General features: G+C 31.3%; 1 protein-coding gene across 4 annotated transcripts in view; it reads right to left on the bottom strand.

The window, feature by feature from the left end:
• The window catches only part of LOC118186798 (uncharacterized), a 90,975-nt gene that overhangs the window by 52,288 nt on the left and 18,835 nt on the right, over positions 1-19,852 (bottom strand). For all 4 annotated transcript variants that reach the window (XM_085820154.1, XM_085820164.1, XM_085820157.1 and 1 more), the window contains exons 2-5: positions 19,545-19,631; positions 11,561-11,725; positions 4,490-4,579; positions 827-991 (exon numbers count right to left, since the gene is read on the bottom strand). In XM_085820154.1, coding sequence (XP_085676280.1) covers positions 827-991; positions 4,490-4,579; positions 11,561-11,725; positions 19,545-19,631 — 507 coding nt within the window. The remainder of the gene's footprint in view (positions 1-826; positions 992-4,489; positions 4,580-11,560; positions 11,726-19,544; positions 19,632-19,852) is intronic.

Raw genomic sequence — 19,852 nt, 5'->3', positions numbered from 1 at the left:
ACAACCATTTTTGAAAGTTTACTATACTTCAGCAGTTACTGTAACTATGTTATTATAAACATTCATATATATGCTCATAATATAAGTATAACGATCATAATAAACACGAATATGAACTGACCAAGCGGAACGAGAATGCAAATTATTAAGATCTTGATAGAAATTCAAACGTGTGTAGCATTTGGGTGGGAGGAAAAGAATGGCAAATGTAGCGGAATTTTCTACTGCTTTCGCAATTCTTTGACCAATAGAACGACGGGAACCTGTCTGTACTCTTCGCGCACACCAAAGGTTATGTTAATGCAGAGAAAAGGGAAAAGTTATTTCCGGGAGTATGATTCACCATCTGACATTCTATATTAGGAAGAAAAGTTGTTTATTTAGTTTCGGCTTTGGTACGGGGAAAAATAGCGCGTTCATTAAAAAAAAAGCACTAAAAAAAAAAAAAAAAAAAAAAGGGCTTTAAAGAAAAAGTAAGCACCTATAAGGGCCTTTATATTTTATTTTCAAATATAAGGACTTATAAGGACCGCTACGAACCCTGATAAATATGCCTGACCAATATCCTAAAATGTTCTCTAAAGTACAAAGAGGTCGAGGATCTCTGTATTACATAGAAAATGTATACTGCACATATACAGATATTACATAGTCGATTATTGATAGGAAAAAGATGCCAACCCAACCTGGCGACGAGGAATTACATGAAAACAAAATTGCCCAGTGGCATGATTTTAACAGACGATATCCAAAAATAAAATATAAACACACTAGATAATGATACTGAGATTATAGGATCATGAAATGAGTAGATGTTCAAACTCACCATTTCCATCTATTTCTTCAAGCAGTTCATCATCATCTTCTTCTTCATCATCATCATCATCATCGGATTCTTCTTCATTCTCATAATTGCCAACTGGTTCTTGTTCTTCAGTTTCTTGTTCTTCATAGTTGTTTCCGGCTTCAGAGGCTTCTGCATCATTTTCAACTGATTTAAAACATAAAAATACAAATATAATCAGTAAACATTTTTGGAATTCTAAACTTCTAATAAAATATAACCAACAAAATAAAATTTTACCTTTAGATGAATGTTTTAGCTTTTTGTTATGAAAACAGAAAATTGATAATTAAGGGAGTTACGTATTATACCATAAGCTGTGAAACTATTGCCACGCAGAGCGATTTGTCACCTCATGTTTTGTATACACCAGGTGTGGCCAAACTACATATTAATAAGAGCCGTATGTTGGAATTTAAGAAAGTTTCACAGCCACAACCAAATTTTCCAAAAGCCAGAAGTCCATATTTACATCATTTTTAAAGTACTGAAAGAGGTTTCAAATGGAAAGAAATGTCTGATTCAATGACAGTTTGCCTTTGGGATGTGATGATGCATCAAAGACAACGTGAAATATGAGACATTATTTATTATCTCATGAAATGATGTAAAAATGGATTGATAAATCTTAAGAGAAAGAGAAATTAGTATTTTAACATCTTCCTACAATATGCTAATTTCAGTTTATAAAAAATTAAATGTTAATAATAATTATTATTGCATTAATTAAATTTATTTTCTGTTGCTTACCAGTTTCACTACATAATAATTTTACACAAAATATTATGTACTACAAAAGACATTGTTTATACCCGTCCCTCCAATTCCGCATTTCTACTTAACCTTCCAGCACGCGCATGTCGTATTTTTTTACGACATTGCATTAATTAAATTTATTTTCTGTTGCTTACCAGTTTCACTACATAATAATTTTACACAAAATATTATGTACTACAAAAGACATTGTTTATACCCGTCCCTCCAATTCCGCATTTCTACTTAACCTTCCAGCACGCGCATGTCGTATTTTTTTACGACATCTATTATTTTACCGTTTGGGGCACAGAAAATGACAGAAATGAGCGAATATTGATAATAAATTTGTAAAACATAAAATATTAGCTTTATTACTGCAAAATAAAAACGATGTTACACTTAAATGATAGTAAATTATTTTTTAACGTTCAAATCAGTAAAGTGGAAAAACAATGATGTATTTCATTATAAAAATTTAAAAATTTGTTATTTAATAACTATATCTTAAAATCCAAGCTAGTTTTAATATTCATCTGTCCTGTGTTGATTTATCATCAAATCGAAAACAACTTGTCAGAAATCAAAATCTCTTGTAGTTTATCACAGCTCTTGTTATTTCAATTCCAGTGCTATCACTTGAGAACAATTCTTTTGCATTTACATGGTGTCCTTTTTTTTTAATCCTATCATATATAACAATCCAAATTAGGCCATCATTTCCACTCAGGTAATAGTGCTATTATTCTCACATCCAAAAGTTTCCTTGTCTTCTTTTTCTTCATCAGATAATTCTTGAAAAATGCAAGCAAAATCAGCTGGTTGCACATTTTTTTTTTTTTTTTAAACCATGAAAACGGATATAAAAATTATAGACTGAATTTATTCAAATTAAAATAATACATGTCAATTAATAACACAAAATTACTAAATATTTTCCGAACTGCTAAAAAGCATTTCCTTGGCAAAGGCTGAAAATTAAAAAACATTCTGTGATCTAGTGAAGGACCTCCCCACCAAAAAAATCAACTATTAGATTACATTTAAAGAACATCTAATATATTGTTATGAATTTTGTATTTAGCTAATTTTAGTACAGTCAAAAGTCGTTAATCCGGACTCGTCGGGACTTCGGCGATTCCGGATTATCGATTTTTCTGGATTATAGATCATCAGTTTAAATCTGGTAAAATGGCATGCAGAAATTATAAAATTAAAAATATGAAACCGTAATTTACGAAATAAAGAACAATTATGATCTAAAGGGTATCAAAATTTAGAAAAAAAAAAAAGCTTAATATTTATTTGTTTACTTTATTAAACATTTCTTCCAATGTAAGTTGTTTCAGTTGCTTCGTTTTTTATATGATAATACATTCTCTTTAATTCTATAAATAGACATAATTTCTTGTTCAGTTACAAAGTTCCGCTGTTCAAGTCCTATAATTGCTGTGTCGAGAATACCGACTAATTTGTCAATCGAAATTTTTTCGTTTTCAATAACCTCTGTCACTTTCTTCGCTATCGGAAGCAAATTATGATGACCAGGCATTTGATTTAAATCATATCAAGACGGAGTACGTCGAGATGAAATACTCCATTGAGTAAGCAATTATAAGCCAAATAAAATAAAAACATCTGCCCTTAAGATAAGGATAGTGCTGACAGATCAACTTCCAATTCATTGCACCCCACTGGGGCGTTAAAGATAAACAAAGTTTAGATAAACAAACGTTAAAGTTTAGATAAACAAAGAATATGCCTTTATCCATTTTTTGCAGCAATTCCACTTTTTGTTTAATGGACTCCGAAAGATAATTTCGCTTTGTATATCCTTTACATATTAGTAAATATATATCGGAAATTCTATTTGACATTATCGAATGTTCAAGCTTACTTTTATAAAATTGCTCTAACAGTCTGCAAAAAATAATAATCCGGATCCAATTCGAAGATTAAGGAACAACGCAATCTGCAACATTAACTGAAATCGATAATTAGATAATTTTAGCTTAGCTTATCCCGTCCGTTATACATTAAACGTGCATTCGTAAACGTATTTTGCGCACACGCAAATTCGCAACGGTAATGGTCTTACGCACATGCGTCAACGCGACGCATGCGCAGAAAATTTGTAGCTTTTAGGTCCGGATTATGGGTGCTCGAATTAACGACTTTTGACTGTATAATTATAATTAAAATTGTTTTATTTCCCTGTGCAATGCAGCACAAGACATATTTTAAGAGAAAGCTACGCCAGAAAAGTAAAAATACAGAAGCACATGCATTTAACATTTAATAAACAGATATCTTGTAATTTATATTTAAATTGAAAAAAATGTAATTGACTGCTAGCTATAACTGTAATTCTACACTTTTGCTTTCCAGAAATCTTGAGAAGCAAAGAAATTACCAGAAATCTCTCACAAAAGATTTAAAGCTATAAAAGGCCAGACAGAGAACATCTCATCTCAGCTGCTGTTGTTAATTTTAAGAGTTCAGCAAGAGATCAGATTAGCTTTCTCTTTGTATTGCGTTGCATTTTAACATTTTTAGTAGTTTAAAGTATATCTACTGGTTATATTGCTTGATATTGTGAAATTGCACCAATATCTCTGACTAAAAATTAGTTCTATTTCTTCCACACTGCAATAATACATATATTATTCCAGTGTTCTGATATATTTCTTGTGATAAGAATAAATTTTATTAACCTTTTATCAAACTTGTGCATTCAATCTATTACAAAACCATTTGCACGCAACAATATTACTGTTACATAAGCATCCACAGTGTTGAATGAAATTGAAAGAGACTGGAAAAGAAGAAAAAAAAAAAAAAAAAGATTGGAAAACTGTATTCAATAAGCAAATACGATGATCGAAAGCTTACCATTCCCAGAATGATTGACCGTCACTACTGTTTGCTCCTCTTGCACATCGTTGTCACTGAGTATATGATATCCACTCAGATGAACTGGACCTAAGGGGTTAGATGGTGATATTTTTAAAACTGTTGGTACATAAACCCTCACAAAATATGGAATTATCTAACAGAAATCCAATGTTAAACTTCTATAGAACTTTTTAAAATTATAATGCAGTTTTATATAAAGTATAATATGTCAGAGATCTAACAGCAGTTTCAAAGTTCCTCCAAAGCAATTTTATGTGGCCCACAGTTATACTTAAATTGCATTATTTGCAAAGACTAAGATTTTAGTTATTTGAAGACCAAATTTACATAATTTTTAGCATTTGTTACCCCTGAAATGAACACAAAGAACCCACCAGAAAAGCTATAAATGGAGCTAACTAATTAACAGTATAACATAAATCTTTAAAAAAAAAAAAAAAAAAAAAAAAAAAAAAAAAAAAAAAAAAAAAAAAAAAAGATTTTCAAAATAAAAATTTGAGTAACTGTTATTTATACTGCTGTCAAAAAATAAATATGCTTAGCTACAAATTTTTGCATTTAAGGGTAGGGATCCCTGAGTGAAACTGGTTCATATACATATTAAACTACAAGCCCCATGCAAAACAACCTTACAAAATGTGTATCGAATTGTACAATTCTATTGAAAATATCAGAATTGGAATTTAGAAAATTGTGCAATAATTTTAAAGAAATTTCTTTGCCTGAAGTTTCTATAAACAATCATATAAAAGATTTTGGGTACTTATAAGCATTAAAAAACAAACAAAAGTTTCTGTTGAAATTTAAAAGAATGAGTTAAAATTTTTATTTTTGAACAGAATTTTTAACTTTGCTTAAATTTTCAAATAATATATTATATGAGGAGGGATTAAGTACTTTTGGAAGAAATATGATTTTCTGTAATGAAAACTTTCAAAAAATTAAAAGTAAATACATTTTAAACAAATTATTTAATTAAAATTAAATCATTTCTCGTATTGGGGCTACATGTATGATAGTAAACAGCATTCATTTGAGAAAATAAAATTTTATAATTAACATCATGAATTTAATCTTTTAACTAAGTTTATAATTTAAATTTTTGTATTATATATGGAGTACTGCACACACACACACACACAAAAAAAAAAAAAAAAAAAAAAAAAAAAAAAAATTATTCCACAAATGTTACATAAATTTAGAAGCTAAAAACAATTAACTTACAGAAACAATCTGATGTGCACCACAATTTTGTTCTACAGCCTATTAAACTATATACATTTTTTTCTGCATTTCATTTAAGCTTATTTTCTTGAATTATTAAAACTGAGTAAACCAAACCCTCTAAGCAAGTTGAAAATGACACAAAAAAATGCAAATTTTGAAATCTAATATCCCAGTGAATTTTTGTTGTACAAAAGTCAAACTGCTTGTTTTTTTTTTTTTTTTAATTATTTTTTTCATAATGAGTATGAAACTTTCTCAAATATAAGTACAAAAAATGGAAAACTGCATTAAAAGTTAAGATTTCATTATTTGTTCAAAATGAATTTTTTAAAATTTGATATTGTCAAAACATGAATATTTTTTCTATTTAAGGGGGCTGCATACCTTAGAAACCGAGATTTTGGTAAAAACTCCTTTTTTTTTCCCCTTATGCTCCATGAAAGTCTTCTTATGTTTCCAAATTCAAAACTGTTTGAATTTTGTTCCTACGTTCATTTAAACCGGAGTTATGATACTTTATTTTACACCTTGTGCTCGAAAAGCATACCAGAAGTGCACAAGACAGAAATATTTAAAAGGCCGAAGTGGGTGTGTCAGAGTTGTTTACTTTTATTTTCGGGGCTTAACACTTTATTTACATTTTAAAGACCAAAAAGTACTTTTATGATGGCAACGAAACAAAGTTCTAGCATAATTATATTTAAAAGGCCGAAGTGGGTGTGTCAGAGTTGTTTACTTTTATTTTCGGGGCTTAACACTTTATTTACATTTTAAAGACCAAAAAGTACTTTTATGATGGCAACGAAACAAAGTTCTAGCATACTTTCAAGCTGTGTGTTATGAATTCATTAACTCATTTTCGCTTGTGTTTTGATTCTGTGTTTACATTGCTGATAAGTGTTTCTATATATTACTGAATAATATTCATTAATTTTTATAGGTATAGATAGATGTTGGTATAGATATGGTAAATTAGGTATAAATATTGGTTACTACACTGCAAACGAGTATGAAAGTTTTGATGTTAATCATATCGACAATGCAAAACGACATTCCCATATTTGGCTTCAAAAAGCTTAGAAAAATTTTAAAAGCTGAGAGAAAGCAAAAAAATGTAAATTCCAAAACACAAGAGGGCATTAGTTATAAATCAGGGGAATTACAAGTTTACAAACTGATTAAAAGTAGGTATTTGAGTGTTTGAATTTTTTAAACGCGTTTATCTCGTTTTTCATTTTTCGTGTTTTAATGCTAACCAGAAACACGATATCTTTAAAAATTATAGTTGAAATCTTATGCAATTTAGTATACATGTTTAGAACACTTCATGCAAGGAGACAGACTAATTACTAATTGATAAATGCATTTTTTATAAAATAATTACGTATTAAAGATGAACTTTAATGAGAAAATATGATTTTTCTTTGTTATATTACATATTCTAGCTCAAAAATATTTTAAATAACTTCCTAGCTTTAAAATAATAGTCTACCTCCTTGAGAATATCTTTATAATGGGTTTGCATTTTACAAAACATGAAAATATATTATACATTTTTTTAACACAATGTTTCTAATTTATTGTAAATATTGCTGTTTTTTTTGCTCGTTTTCTTACTATACTCCAAAAATACAAAATTAATGGTCATTAAATAACTCATATTCTTCATTTTTTTCATCATTAATTATTAAATGCAAAAACTTTTTAAAAAAGTGTTCGAAGGTATACAGCCCCCTTAACCCTTTGCGGCACACTATACGTTAACATCGGAATTTCAACAAAAAAAGTTGTATGCAGTCTATTTAGTCCTAAAGGAGTATACTGGTAAAATTTTGTAAAAATTGCACTTACTGTTTTAACTCTGTGGGTGTTCCATGAGGTGGAACACTGCATCACCAGAGCTTTTAAAAGTGCGACTAAGCGAGCATTGAAGTGAAGCACGAAAATGAGTAGAAGCGTTTGTATAAGAATGAAAAAACTCTGTATTACGGCTCTATACATGGTTTCCTGGATATACACAATATTCTTGAATATATACGGATAAATGAGATAAATATCTATACACACAAGTACTATATACAAAAATATTTACAAATTTTCGGAAAGAATTAGACCTCTCTGCTCCATTTATGGAAAATTAATAATAAGAAAATTAACTACGATTAATATTAACAATAAAGAAAAATAAGCCTATAATATATACATACACGAAAAATATCTACACAATTATTGAAAATAAATGGGAATGAGACTAAAATGCAGCAGTAAAAAATTCGTGCAGGTCTAAGTAAAGATGAGTCAAGCTACTAATAAAATTCCCGCCTAAAAAAACTACTCCCAAAAAATTCGAGATGTCAATATTAGGCCTTTCATAACATAAAACACACCTCACCTCTCAATACTACTTTGTTCGAATTCATTCGCCCCCCAAAACAACGTAAACAACGGATGTTCTCTCCTAAGCACAGATGTTCTGATTCGTAACAGCATCGCTAAAGGCACAGTGTTCCCGCTAATGGAACAACGGTTTCATTCAATGATTCTGTGTCATTTGGAGTACAGCTAGCAAACATTGTGCCTAATTTTTTTTCCAAATAAAATTTTTTATATCATTAAAAAAATAGAGAAAATTACTTAAAATAAAGTGGATTTTAGTAACACATAATAAATGAAAATTTTGCGTCTCCTTGTGATATGCTGCTATCTACTGTTTAAAAAGAAAAGTTCAAAGTATATTGTAAAGGCATTTTTATCTATTTACGGTTGAATTTAAAGGTTTCAGAAGCGATTCAATTTGGGTGTTCCATGTAGTGGAACACTGAGCCGCAAAGGGTTAAAACACTTCTGTAATTGGAAATATATGCCCACGACCAACAATTGTGAAAATAAAGGCCAGGTAAGGACTTTTAGTTGGGGAAGGGGATTGGGTGTGTGTGTATATATATATATGCATATATATAATGGAAAAATTGCTTCAAAAGAATAAAATAAAGTTTAATTTTAAATAATTCTCTTGCACCATTGCTGCAAGGAACGAAATTTAAATTTAACAAACATTATCTATTCATAAAAAGCAAATTTAAGTGAAATTTAATGCAAACAAATAAATGATTAATTATTGTTGCAAACTAATCTACAATATCATTTAAATTCTGAGAGCATATGTACAATACAGTGAATTTTTAAAGTAAAAATTCTTAACTTAATTTTTCGACAGGAAAATTAAAAAAAAACTAGGAATTTAAATATTACTACTAATTTAATTCACTAAATTAAACTATTGTATTTAAATAGATAATTAAAAAAAAACTAAGTGTAAAAATTATAATCCATAAACTAAAGAAAACCAAACTATTAGAACTCGAAATTGCATTTTGAAAATAAAAAAAAAGAGAAACAAACTAGGTAATTAACGCTAAAAGCTGCTAAGTACAAACAAAATTGCTTCAAAAGAATAAAATAAAGTTAAATTTAATTTTAAATAATTCTCTTGCACCATTCTGCAAGGAATGAAATTTGAATTTAACAAACATTCTTTATTTGTAAAAAGCAAATTAAAGTGAATAAATTTAAATGAAATTTAATGCAAACAAATAAATGATTAATTATTGTTGCGAGCTAATCTACAATATTATTTAAATTCTGAGAGCATATGTACAATAAAGTGAATTTTTAAAGTAAAAATTCTAACTCAATTTTTGGTCAGGAAAATTTTTAAAAAACTGGGAAATTAAATGGTATTGCTAATTCACTAATTAAACTATTGTATTTAAACAGATAATTTAAAAAAATAAGTGTAAAAATTATAATTCATAAACTAAAAAAAACCAAACTATTAGAACTCAAAATTGCATTTTGAAAGACGTAATAATGTTGATGGCGTAGAACATAGAATGTTGAACCCATAACGAACAGCACACTTAGCAGCCAAAGAAGATTAAATTTAATTTTTATTTTAATTGACGTTTGTGGCCACAATTCACTTGAAACTCCAAATCATGCCTCTTTCCTGAATATTTACATTTTTGATGCTATTGCAATAGGTTGACAGCACAGAAACAGTGTCCTGGCAGCATCATATGTAGCAAAAGTGCACAATTATCTAATTTGAAGGCTCACCTAAAACTTGGTGAGCTTGAGTTTTCGAATTAGCTACATCATCATGGTTACACAGGATTAGAATTATTTAATTATGGCAAAACACACGAGGGCTATCTGCCTAAAGGGAGGGATGCCTTTGTGGAGGACTTTCTAAAGTCAACTGACTCGTATATATGTTACACATGAGGAAAACCATGAAAACGCTCATGCAGCCAGCCCGTTCACGGGATTCGAACCAAACTACCAGTGTTCAGCTAACAGCGTCTTAGCTGAACACTGGTAGTTTGGTTCGCTAAGCCGCTAGTAGGCCATCATGGTTACACAAGCCACATGACATACGTTGATCTAGAAATGGCACAGCCCAAGAAAGTTATTACATTTTTTCGAACACGGAAAGGAAATACCCAAATTAAAAATGAGGAATTAAGGTTATTACTAAATTAAATCATAACGTTGATTTACATAATTTTTATCTTACACACACACTCTCTTGAAACTGCTGATTGCAATAAAAAAAGGAGGTTCACATCTAACTGTTACAGCAGTCCCGTATTGGATTGAAGGGGGATTGTTCACATATAAATGTATTCCCAAACAAAGCAATTATTCCTATTGCAAAAATTTGTAACTGAGTGTTTACATCTTTTAAGAAGTGTGAAAAGGAAGTTGATCAAATCTACATTGAAATGTTTAACCCCTTAACTTAAAAGCTCAAGAATGACTTAAAAGCTTGAGGTAGCTTGACAATATCTTATTTATCAATTTAAACCCCCAATTAATTTACTGGATCGAGTTAGTTGCAAATGCAACTACAAGATTGCACAAGAAGTCTTTGATCGGTTTTAAAACTAAATGAAGCCTGTTTAGTAAACGCACTATAAATAATTTTGAGAGAGATTAAAACAAAACATCTATGGCATTTTATTCTATGTGATGTTAAAAGCAAAAAATATAATTTGGATTTTAATACAACCTTTTTTCGACAGTCTTAATTACCCCTTAAGTGAATAATTTGTCAAATGGTTATTTGCCATAATCTATAAAAGTTTAAAATTCAGCAATAAAAAGATTGGAAATTCTGAACAATCTTTTACAAAATAACTATTAAGTTAAAGGGTTAAATAAGACCCATATTATAATATAAATTAATTAGCTCCAATTGTATATTTTCTATGGTGTTACATTCATTTTTAAAGGCAATGAAAATAATGTAAAATTGGACTAAATATTTTTTAAACTGTAAACCTTTCTTCTAATCCTGCAACAATAACACTAAATAATTTACAGGAAATGTATCTGCAGGCTGCATAAAACTGCTTTGGGAGCTGTCACTGACATATATCATTATGTAGATACACATAACGATGCCTGGTTTTTTTTTTTTAGATGCACTAGTTTTTCAACTGTGTGAGGGGCGGAGACTATTCACGTGCAATGAATTAAACACAAATATTAACTGATTAAATATTGCTCTTCATAAAAAGCTCTACAAATGTCCAAATTAGATTATGACAGTTCAGATCAAATGAAACTGAAAAAAGAAAAATTATGCTAAAAATCATTAAGGACAGGAAAAGGAACCTGCACAATTTAAGTTTCAGAAATTCAGTAAATTTCATTAATATCTGAAAAAACTCTTTCTTTAGTAAAGGCTAAAAAATATCATTATATGCAGCTGAGACATGGAGAATGGGAGCATACCTCCCTTTTCATACATACCTTTCCCTCTCAAGTAAAAAGTAATATTTTCTCCTTGTGAAAAACGTAAATTGAGGTTCACTTGAAGAATTGCATTATATTTGAGAGTGCACAGCAGATATTCACTTCCATCATGTTTCAGCAGCACAGAGACATATGGATTATCGAGATCGAGCTCATCTGATTCTGTTAAATAAATTTATGTGATTAGTTGCAAAAGAAGCACAAACAGTTGCAAAGCAGAGTGGTACATAGGCATATGTCATTAATCTATTTCAGGATATTTTTTATTTACACCAAAAAGGACACACTTTTCCAATAAGATACAAGGGAAAATAATCCGTTCTGGGAAAAAATCATGCAGCTATTAATTTTAACAATGTTTAACCTGCAAGTGCACACACTGGGTCCAATTAACCTACGCGATTAAACAAGCATTTCTCAAAGAAAGCCTATTTCATGCAAGTTGTTCAGGTCCACTGTAGTCGTAGTAGTTGTATAGATGTAACACATTTTTTTGAAAAATTAGAATTCTTCTTCTTCTTCAAAAAAAAAAAAAAAAAAAAAGAACAGCGTTTTTTTGGACCCAGTGTGCATGCTTCGTGTAACTCATATGAGCATGCATGCTCTTGGGTTAATACTAAAATATGGGATGTCCCCCAAAAAATGCCAGATTCAATATCATGATAAAAATATTTTTAGAAAACACAAAATATTTTTGCGTAGTTAAAACACGTGAAAGTTCTGATTTAAGGACGTGGAGTTTCAGTTGGCCTGGCAAGAATGACATTTTAACACTGTCAGTTCATTCTGTAGCTTTGTTAGTTGACGTGCAGCACTACACACAGGAACATTAAATTTTGATTTTGAAAATTAATTTTCATTACAAGGAATACTGAATGTTATGGATACAGACTGTTACAAAGTTTTATGCAATTTTTTGACATGAAAATGCATTTAATGGAATAGTAAACTGCTGTTTGATTAAGAAATTTAAAGACACAGGTTAGATAGCAGATATTCAATCGCCATGTTCTCAATCCCACTGATCTGCCAAAAACATCGTTATCATGTGCGACAGTGTTATTGTAAGTTCCAAAGAATCCAGACTAAAATAAAAGAACTTAAGGAAGAAATTGAACGAGCCATTAGTCACCTCGACAGGAGATATGCTAGAAAGTGATTATGAATTCCGTCGAGAGAGTGTGATGCTGCAGAACGAGTCATAGAGGACACATACCAGACTTTTTTCATTCATAAATTGAAACATTTACCCATTATAAGTATCTTAAAATATTTTCCATTTTCTGAAAATAAAATATTTTATTGGGGATACTGAATCTGGTACTTTTATTTATAGACACACTTTACAAATGCAAGGGATGAAATGTTTGCAGTAAGTTCTGCTTAATGTGATCAAGTCCGACCACATCTATTTTGATAATGCTAAACGACGAGAAAAAATTTCTTGAAAACAGCAATGGTATTTAACTAACTTGATATAAAAATAACAAGAAACATATAAATAGGTATTTTCTCAGCACTTTAATTAGGAAAATAAAAAATGTATTTATGAACTACTCATTACATCTTTAATGAAAAAGTTCATTTGTGAACAGTTCATGATGTTTCTGGGAAATACTTAGCTGATGCTGAACACCTAATCGCAATATTCAGAAGGCATCTCTCATTAGAAGAGAACATGTCCACACAAAATTTTAAATTATGCAAAAAAGCAATTTTAGTTTGTAATGGCTATTTGAAGCTTTCAAAGAATACTTTTTTCACAAGAGAAAAAATATTCAGAATTTTTGCCTATTTTGACTTTATTTGTCGACTTTAAAAAATTGTATTCTATAATAGATTGGTCCCATTAACTGAATTGTTGATCACAATCAGTTATGAATTTTCCATGTTTTCATGTAGAAATGGGCGGAGCTTCAGCGATTAAATATAATATATAGTGCGTCCGTAAAGTCATGGTGCACTTTTGATCGATTACAAGAAAGCAACCAAAAAAGATAGAAATGCGAAATCTTCACCAAACAAAGGAAGAACTCTGCAAGTTTCTATTGTATGATGTGCAAGTGTGTGTGCACACAGGTAATGACACAACACCACGAACTGCGAAGCAGCAGATCAGCTCCCCCACGCCAGTCGAGATGGGGACCGTACAGAGGAAAGCTCAATGTGTTCTTTGTTTCAAAGGAATAAGCAGTTGAAGGATATCAGCAGTTTGTTGGACAAACTTCGTTCTGGCAGGCCATCGGTCAGTGACAAGTTTGCATAGACTCCAACCTTCAGCAAACCTTGTCAGTAGTCAACGCGCGAACGACATTTTTACAACTTTGAAAATGTGCGCGTAGCGAATGTTGTAATTAACCATTCATTAATTTTAAATTAATAATTAATTGTAATCAATTTTATTACATTTAAAATCCATATACATATAAAACTGAATAATTAAAAATATACCTTGTAAATTATATGCACATTTAATTAGAAATTTTCTTTTAACTCCTCAAGCATTCACTAATAAAAAGTACTTCAAATCACTACTAATCATAGAAAAAATCAGAAGCTATAAATCATATCTTTATTCTGGATATGATTTCTACAGGGAAATAAAATTTAAATAACCAAGAATGATACATATAAGTATTAAACAAAATACGCATAATTTATGAATGCAAAGATTTATATGTAGCATGCTTAGCAAGCTTAAGTTCTGATTTTGAGAATGTTTTTTTATAACACAGTTCTTCATTTGCCTGCATATTTATTTTTTCAATCAAAACTGCTTCAAGAGTTTTAAGACCTAAATTTGGTCAAAATTCCGTCTGATTTTTTTTAACAATATAAAAAACTCTTTCGCAAGCTGCATTTGAATGAGGTATTATTAAGACAGCAAGCATTACAGAAGGCAATACTTTGTATTTAATACACCCATTCATATTTTTTAATTTGGCAATTTCTCCCCATGCTATATCAATACGCAAATCTACAATTTCTTTCAAATCATCTACTTGATACATGGAAAATTCAATTTCTACTTGATTAAGACATTTTTCATCAATAATGGATGGAAAAGTATTCATCAAGTAAAGAACAGATGAAAATGAGACTTCAGTTCTCAAGTTGATGTCAGCAACTTCAGCATGTTTTAGAAATGGATCACTCAGTGGAAATTTATCAATTATATATGAACATGCAGTTACAAAAAAAGCTCGCACAGAATTGAAAAATGATTTCACTTCACTTTCATTCAAATTCATTTTTAAATATAGTCTTGTATCCGCACCAATCACTAAATTTTCATTTTCTTTTTGTTTACTATACTTCTGAAATGGAATAGACGTTAGAGTAACATCTTCATTTTCTTTAGAAATTACTGATGGTTTTACGAATCTAACAAATAAATTCATTAAAAGTTCAAAAAGTTCTCTTCTCAATTTATGTATATAAGGAGCTTGTTGTTGCAAATTAATATTTACTGTTATAAACAAAGGCAAAGTATTTTTCAAAAATAACAAGTACAATTTGGTGGTCGGTGACTGTAAAATTTTTTTAATGTTTTGCAATCTCTTTCCTTCATTCTCACTGTTATCTGGCTTATCTCCAAAAAAATTTATCACAGCATCCCACTGTTCCAAAATCCTTATTATAGATTCTAAAAGAGACAACCATCTCGTACTGCAATATTTCAAAATTTTATGAGATTTTGCATTCTGTCCCAAATTTTGTTGAGCAACTTTGAAGCTATGCTTCCGTTTCGAACTTTTCTCCAAGTAAAAATATATATCTATTATCAACATTTTAATTTCTGAGCCAATTAATTTTTCAGTAGCTTTTTTTGCAGCTATATGCAAGAGGTGGCACGGACAACCTCGGGTGATTATACTTGGTTGATGCATTTTGATAAATGATGCTACACCTTTAAACTTTCCAATCATATTACTAGCATTATCTGAAGAAAATGATAGGCAATTTTTCCATTCTAAACCTTTGTTTTTAAAGTTTTCATTTATACAATTAAAAATACCTTCTCCTGTATTATTCGTGCATTCTAAAATAGAAATCAATGAAGTAATTATCACTCCCTTTTCCCTGTAGTATGTTATAACCAATGGGTACAGTTTGTTATCATTACTTCCATCAGTACTTAGAGAAAATGATGTACTGCACACTGATTTTATAATATCAGCAACAGTATTTTCTGCAAGCGTTTTCACAATAGCAGCAGTTTTGGTATGACCGCAGCTAAATTTTTTTGCTATGGCAGAATCCGGAAACATTGCTTTGAAAAGCTCTTTGGAATGATCCGAAACAGAAAGCGGTAGATTATGTTCAATTAAAAAACGAACAAAATAGCATTCGGCTTTTATAGGATCTGTTTCATCATCTTTTATTAAGAAATTTGTTATTTCTTTAGATTTTACGGTGCCAAGTTCTATATGCTTTTGAGAAAACACATGCCGTTTACAGTCATCTTTTCCGCCATGAGCAACTGAGAAGTCTTTGTTGCATACACTGCAGTGTGCGTGATTCACAGAAATTTCGGACGCTTTAATGCATGGAAATTCTGAAGAATATGAATCTTTAAACTTCTGCTTTTTGATAATTTTGGCTTCTGATAATTTTGGCTTCTTCGTTCGAGGCAGCATTATGATTAAAAATCTTTCACCTGATTCACAGTTCACAAGACACACGCTAAGCTCTCGCCGTAAACTACACAATGCAGCCGAATGCAGCCTAAACACGCATCAGCGAGGAACCTGGGAGACAGACAATTGGGTGGAACTACTGATAAGTCGTTAACGGTTGGAGTTACTGATCTACGATTGGCTAATTCTTCAAAACTAGGAACGCACTCAACACGTGATATATAATAACACGAGTATTCAGCCAATCATCGGATGAATTAGTTGGTTCCGTTTTGCGTACTGGTTCTCCTGCTCTTGTTTCTGTAAAATCCGTAGTTTTTTCCATACTTTTCGTAGCTCGTAGTTTTTCATGAATTTCCGTAGAAACTACAAAGAATCCGTAGTAGTTGGAGTCTATGAGTTTGTAGAGGCTATACGGGAGAGTTAACCTAAGAAGCCCTAAAAAACCAGTGCACGTGTGTGCTCAACAATTATACCTAAGAAAGACAACAGTTCATAAGATGATAAAGGAACATCTACGTTTACAGGGTTACAAACTACAGCTGTTACAAACTATCAAACCGACAGATAGACCCAAACGACTCACGATTGTTACAGATATATTTCACGAGATCGAAAATGATAACCGATTTCTGCAGAAGATTGCGTTTAGCGATGAGGCAACATTCTATGTTAGTGGACATGTTCATCGCCATAACATCCAAATATGGGCTGTTGAAAATCTTCACGTAGAGTATGAAAATGCTTACGTAGAGTATGAATGTAATAGCCCTAAAGTGAACATGTGGAGTGGCTTGTTGCATGATAAAGTGATAGGCCATTTTTCTTTGCAGAGTAGACTGTGACGGCATGGATGGAGCCCACATCAAACAGCACTGAATAGGCATGAAACTTTAAGAGGTTTTCATTTGTTTGGAGAAGATTTCACATTTCTATCTTATTTTGTTGCTTTACTGTGACCGATCAAAAGTGCACCATGACTTTACGAATGCACTGCATATTCTGTTGTAAAAAATATATGAACCCAGAAAGAAGTGGGCCACAAACACAAAACACAGCATGCAAATGTGGTTTAGTGAGTTGTGTAAACAATTAAACTTCCCACCAGTTAAGCATTGCAGAGCAATACAATATGTGTTTGATATGTGCCGATGGTACAACGTAAACAGCAGAATGAGGCGAGTGACAAGCATTTACATCTATGCTGACGAAGCTTGGCTATATGACATTGTAGTAAAAGATGCCTTTAGGACATACTTGACGACAATATGAAGTTTTCAGACTTAGAGAGAGCTCGCATCATAGGGCTAAAAAAAAAAAGACTAGTTGGTCATACACGTGGATCGGCCATCATGTTGGTCTTTGCCCTTTGCTGGAAACCAGCGGCTCAGCGAAGGCATAGTCAATCACTGTAGTGGTTTGGGATCCCCTTGAGCTACCAGTCCATGAGATGATGGTGCAATCAAACGAGATGCCCTGACAAAGTAAGTTTAACACCAACATTTATGCTATCATCGATTCAACACAATTTGACAACTCACTAGGAAATCCAAGGATATGATTTGCTGAAGACTAGCTGATACTGAACTCAGATCTCGACATCCAATGGTTCTTCCTCATTTTTGCTTCGTGCACCCATTTTTACTATTGCTAGAAAACCATTCTCTACATTTTTCTTTCCAAATTGAAAAATACATACCGTATATATGCCAAAACTTTTATAATTTTTTCTGAAGCGAAATTACAAGGATCAGCATATATATGAATTCTATTATCTCACAAAACTGTCAGCTTACGGCAGGCAATAAACCACTAGACGTAACACTTTCCTACTTCTTTAGTTTATATTTCTTAAGTTTTGAAAATAAATAAATAAATAAATGGAATAAGCCATTTATTCTGTGCAAATGAGTTGTTTAATTTTTGCTACTGTTTACATTGCTAGTTTATTTCTTTGTCGTCAAAATCTGGTGTTGATGAAATTTACTCCCAGTAATGGAAGATGACCACATGCTATTTTTTTGGATTTCGGCATTTCTGCTAATTCAAGATTTTTTCCGTCCAACCTTAAACTTGTTTTTAACTGAGAGAAATGCTATCCACAATAACCTTGGTGAAAAAAATCCTTCAGACTCCTTTCAATGCCCCTATATATACAGGTTCGATTATTGTTTTCATTAATTTCAAAAATAACACTAAAACCAACAACTGCACTATTTTTGTAAACACACACATACCTCTTCCCAAAACTTCATCCCTTCTATGACATATTTCTTAGAGGCATCAATCTCAAAAGAAATGAAAACATCAGTGATCAGTTAAATGCAGAGATCTTTTAATGGAACTTCACAAACTTCTTTTAGATTCTAGATACAGGCTTTTTAAGGCCGTACTATGACTGACTTAAAGGTGCATAAAACCTTTATGTTGAAGAGAATTACACACTTCCAGCATGCTGAGACAATTGTAAAACACTCTTGTCTAAATGCAATTCATTTCCCATTACAAAACTGCTTAGCTTTTCAAAGCACTGCACGTCACTTTCTTCTTTGACACATATCATACGTCAAATTTTTAACTTGTGAAACCCCAGAGTTCCATGGAACACAATTTGAAAACCGCTGCCATAGATCATGATCAAAATAAAAACTGTGAAAACAAAATTCTTTCCTTAAAACTATGGCTTATATCATTCTTAAAACTTAACTCTGTATTACGATTGCAATAGCGATTACTCTGTGTCATGGTGTCAAAGTTGGCAACTACTTGCTTCTTTTTGTTGAATTTTGACTTTATCCCTATTAGCACTCAAGTACCATGTAAAGTAGCAAATTAGTGACAAAGAAATTTTAACTCTTTGAAAATCATAATGCCTCACACGGCCTTTCATTCAAACGACCACAAACCCCCAAAATGGCCGAAATTCTGATGTTGTTTTCTTCCCTCCCCTAAGGTATGCAGTAGCAGGTGCAGTTTCCCCAAATGCATTGTATCAGTTTATTGCAGACAGCTTGTCCTAAAAGGATTTATTTGTAATTTCTTATCTTTATTTGTTAGGAAATAGACAGGATGACATTTGAAATCTTCACTTTTCTTTGTGCGTTAATGGATGGGGAGGGGAGGAAATTACTGTCACTCTCGAAAACCTTTTCGGGCAGTTCGGTATTTTATGTCTACAAGTTAGCGAAAACTTTGGTTTTCAAAGAGTTAAAGTAGCAGAAATTTTGCAAATCGCACACACATAAATTTTATTATTACAGGTTTGTCGAAAGTAGTACGTTTACAGAACATCACATGATTCTGCGACACTGCTTTCCAACAACGAAATCGAGAAAACTTACCAGGAACAGGCTCTATGGCAGCCATGGTTACGAAAAACCTATCCTTGACATTTTGATAATATCTCTTCCCGCTTTCACAGCAAATTCCTAAAAACAAATGAATAAACTTAGCAAAGGATTACTTAGACAGAAAAGATAAAACAACTTATTACGAATGGTCTTAAAATTTAAATCAGGCATTCTCAATGGGGTCAGGAAGGAATACCTAGAGGGTCAAAATTTTAGGAGGGTAAATGATGATCTGGAGGTTGACAGTCAAATGGCAACCGATCAGCATTACCAAAATTCCATTGATTACAGAAAATTTA

Source organism: Stegodyphus dumicola, chromosome 1, assembly GCF_044657685.1.
Source record: "Stegodyphus dumicola isolate Sdum_Otavi_A_Nest chromosome 1, ASM4465768v1".
Lineage (NCBI taxonomy): Eukaryota > Metazoa > Arthropoda > Arachnida > Araneae > Eresidae > Stegodyphus > Stegodyphus dumicola.
The sequence above is the reverse complement of the archived record's forward strand: the minus strand, read 5'-3'. Positions and strand labels throughout refer to the sequence as shown.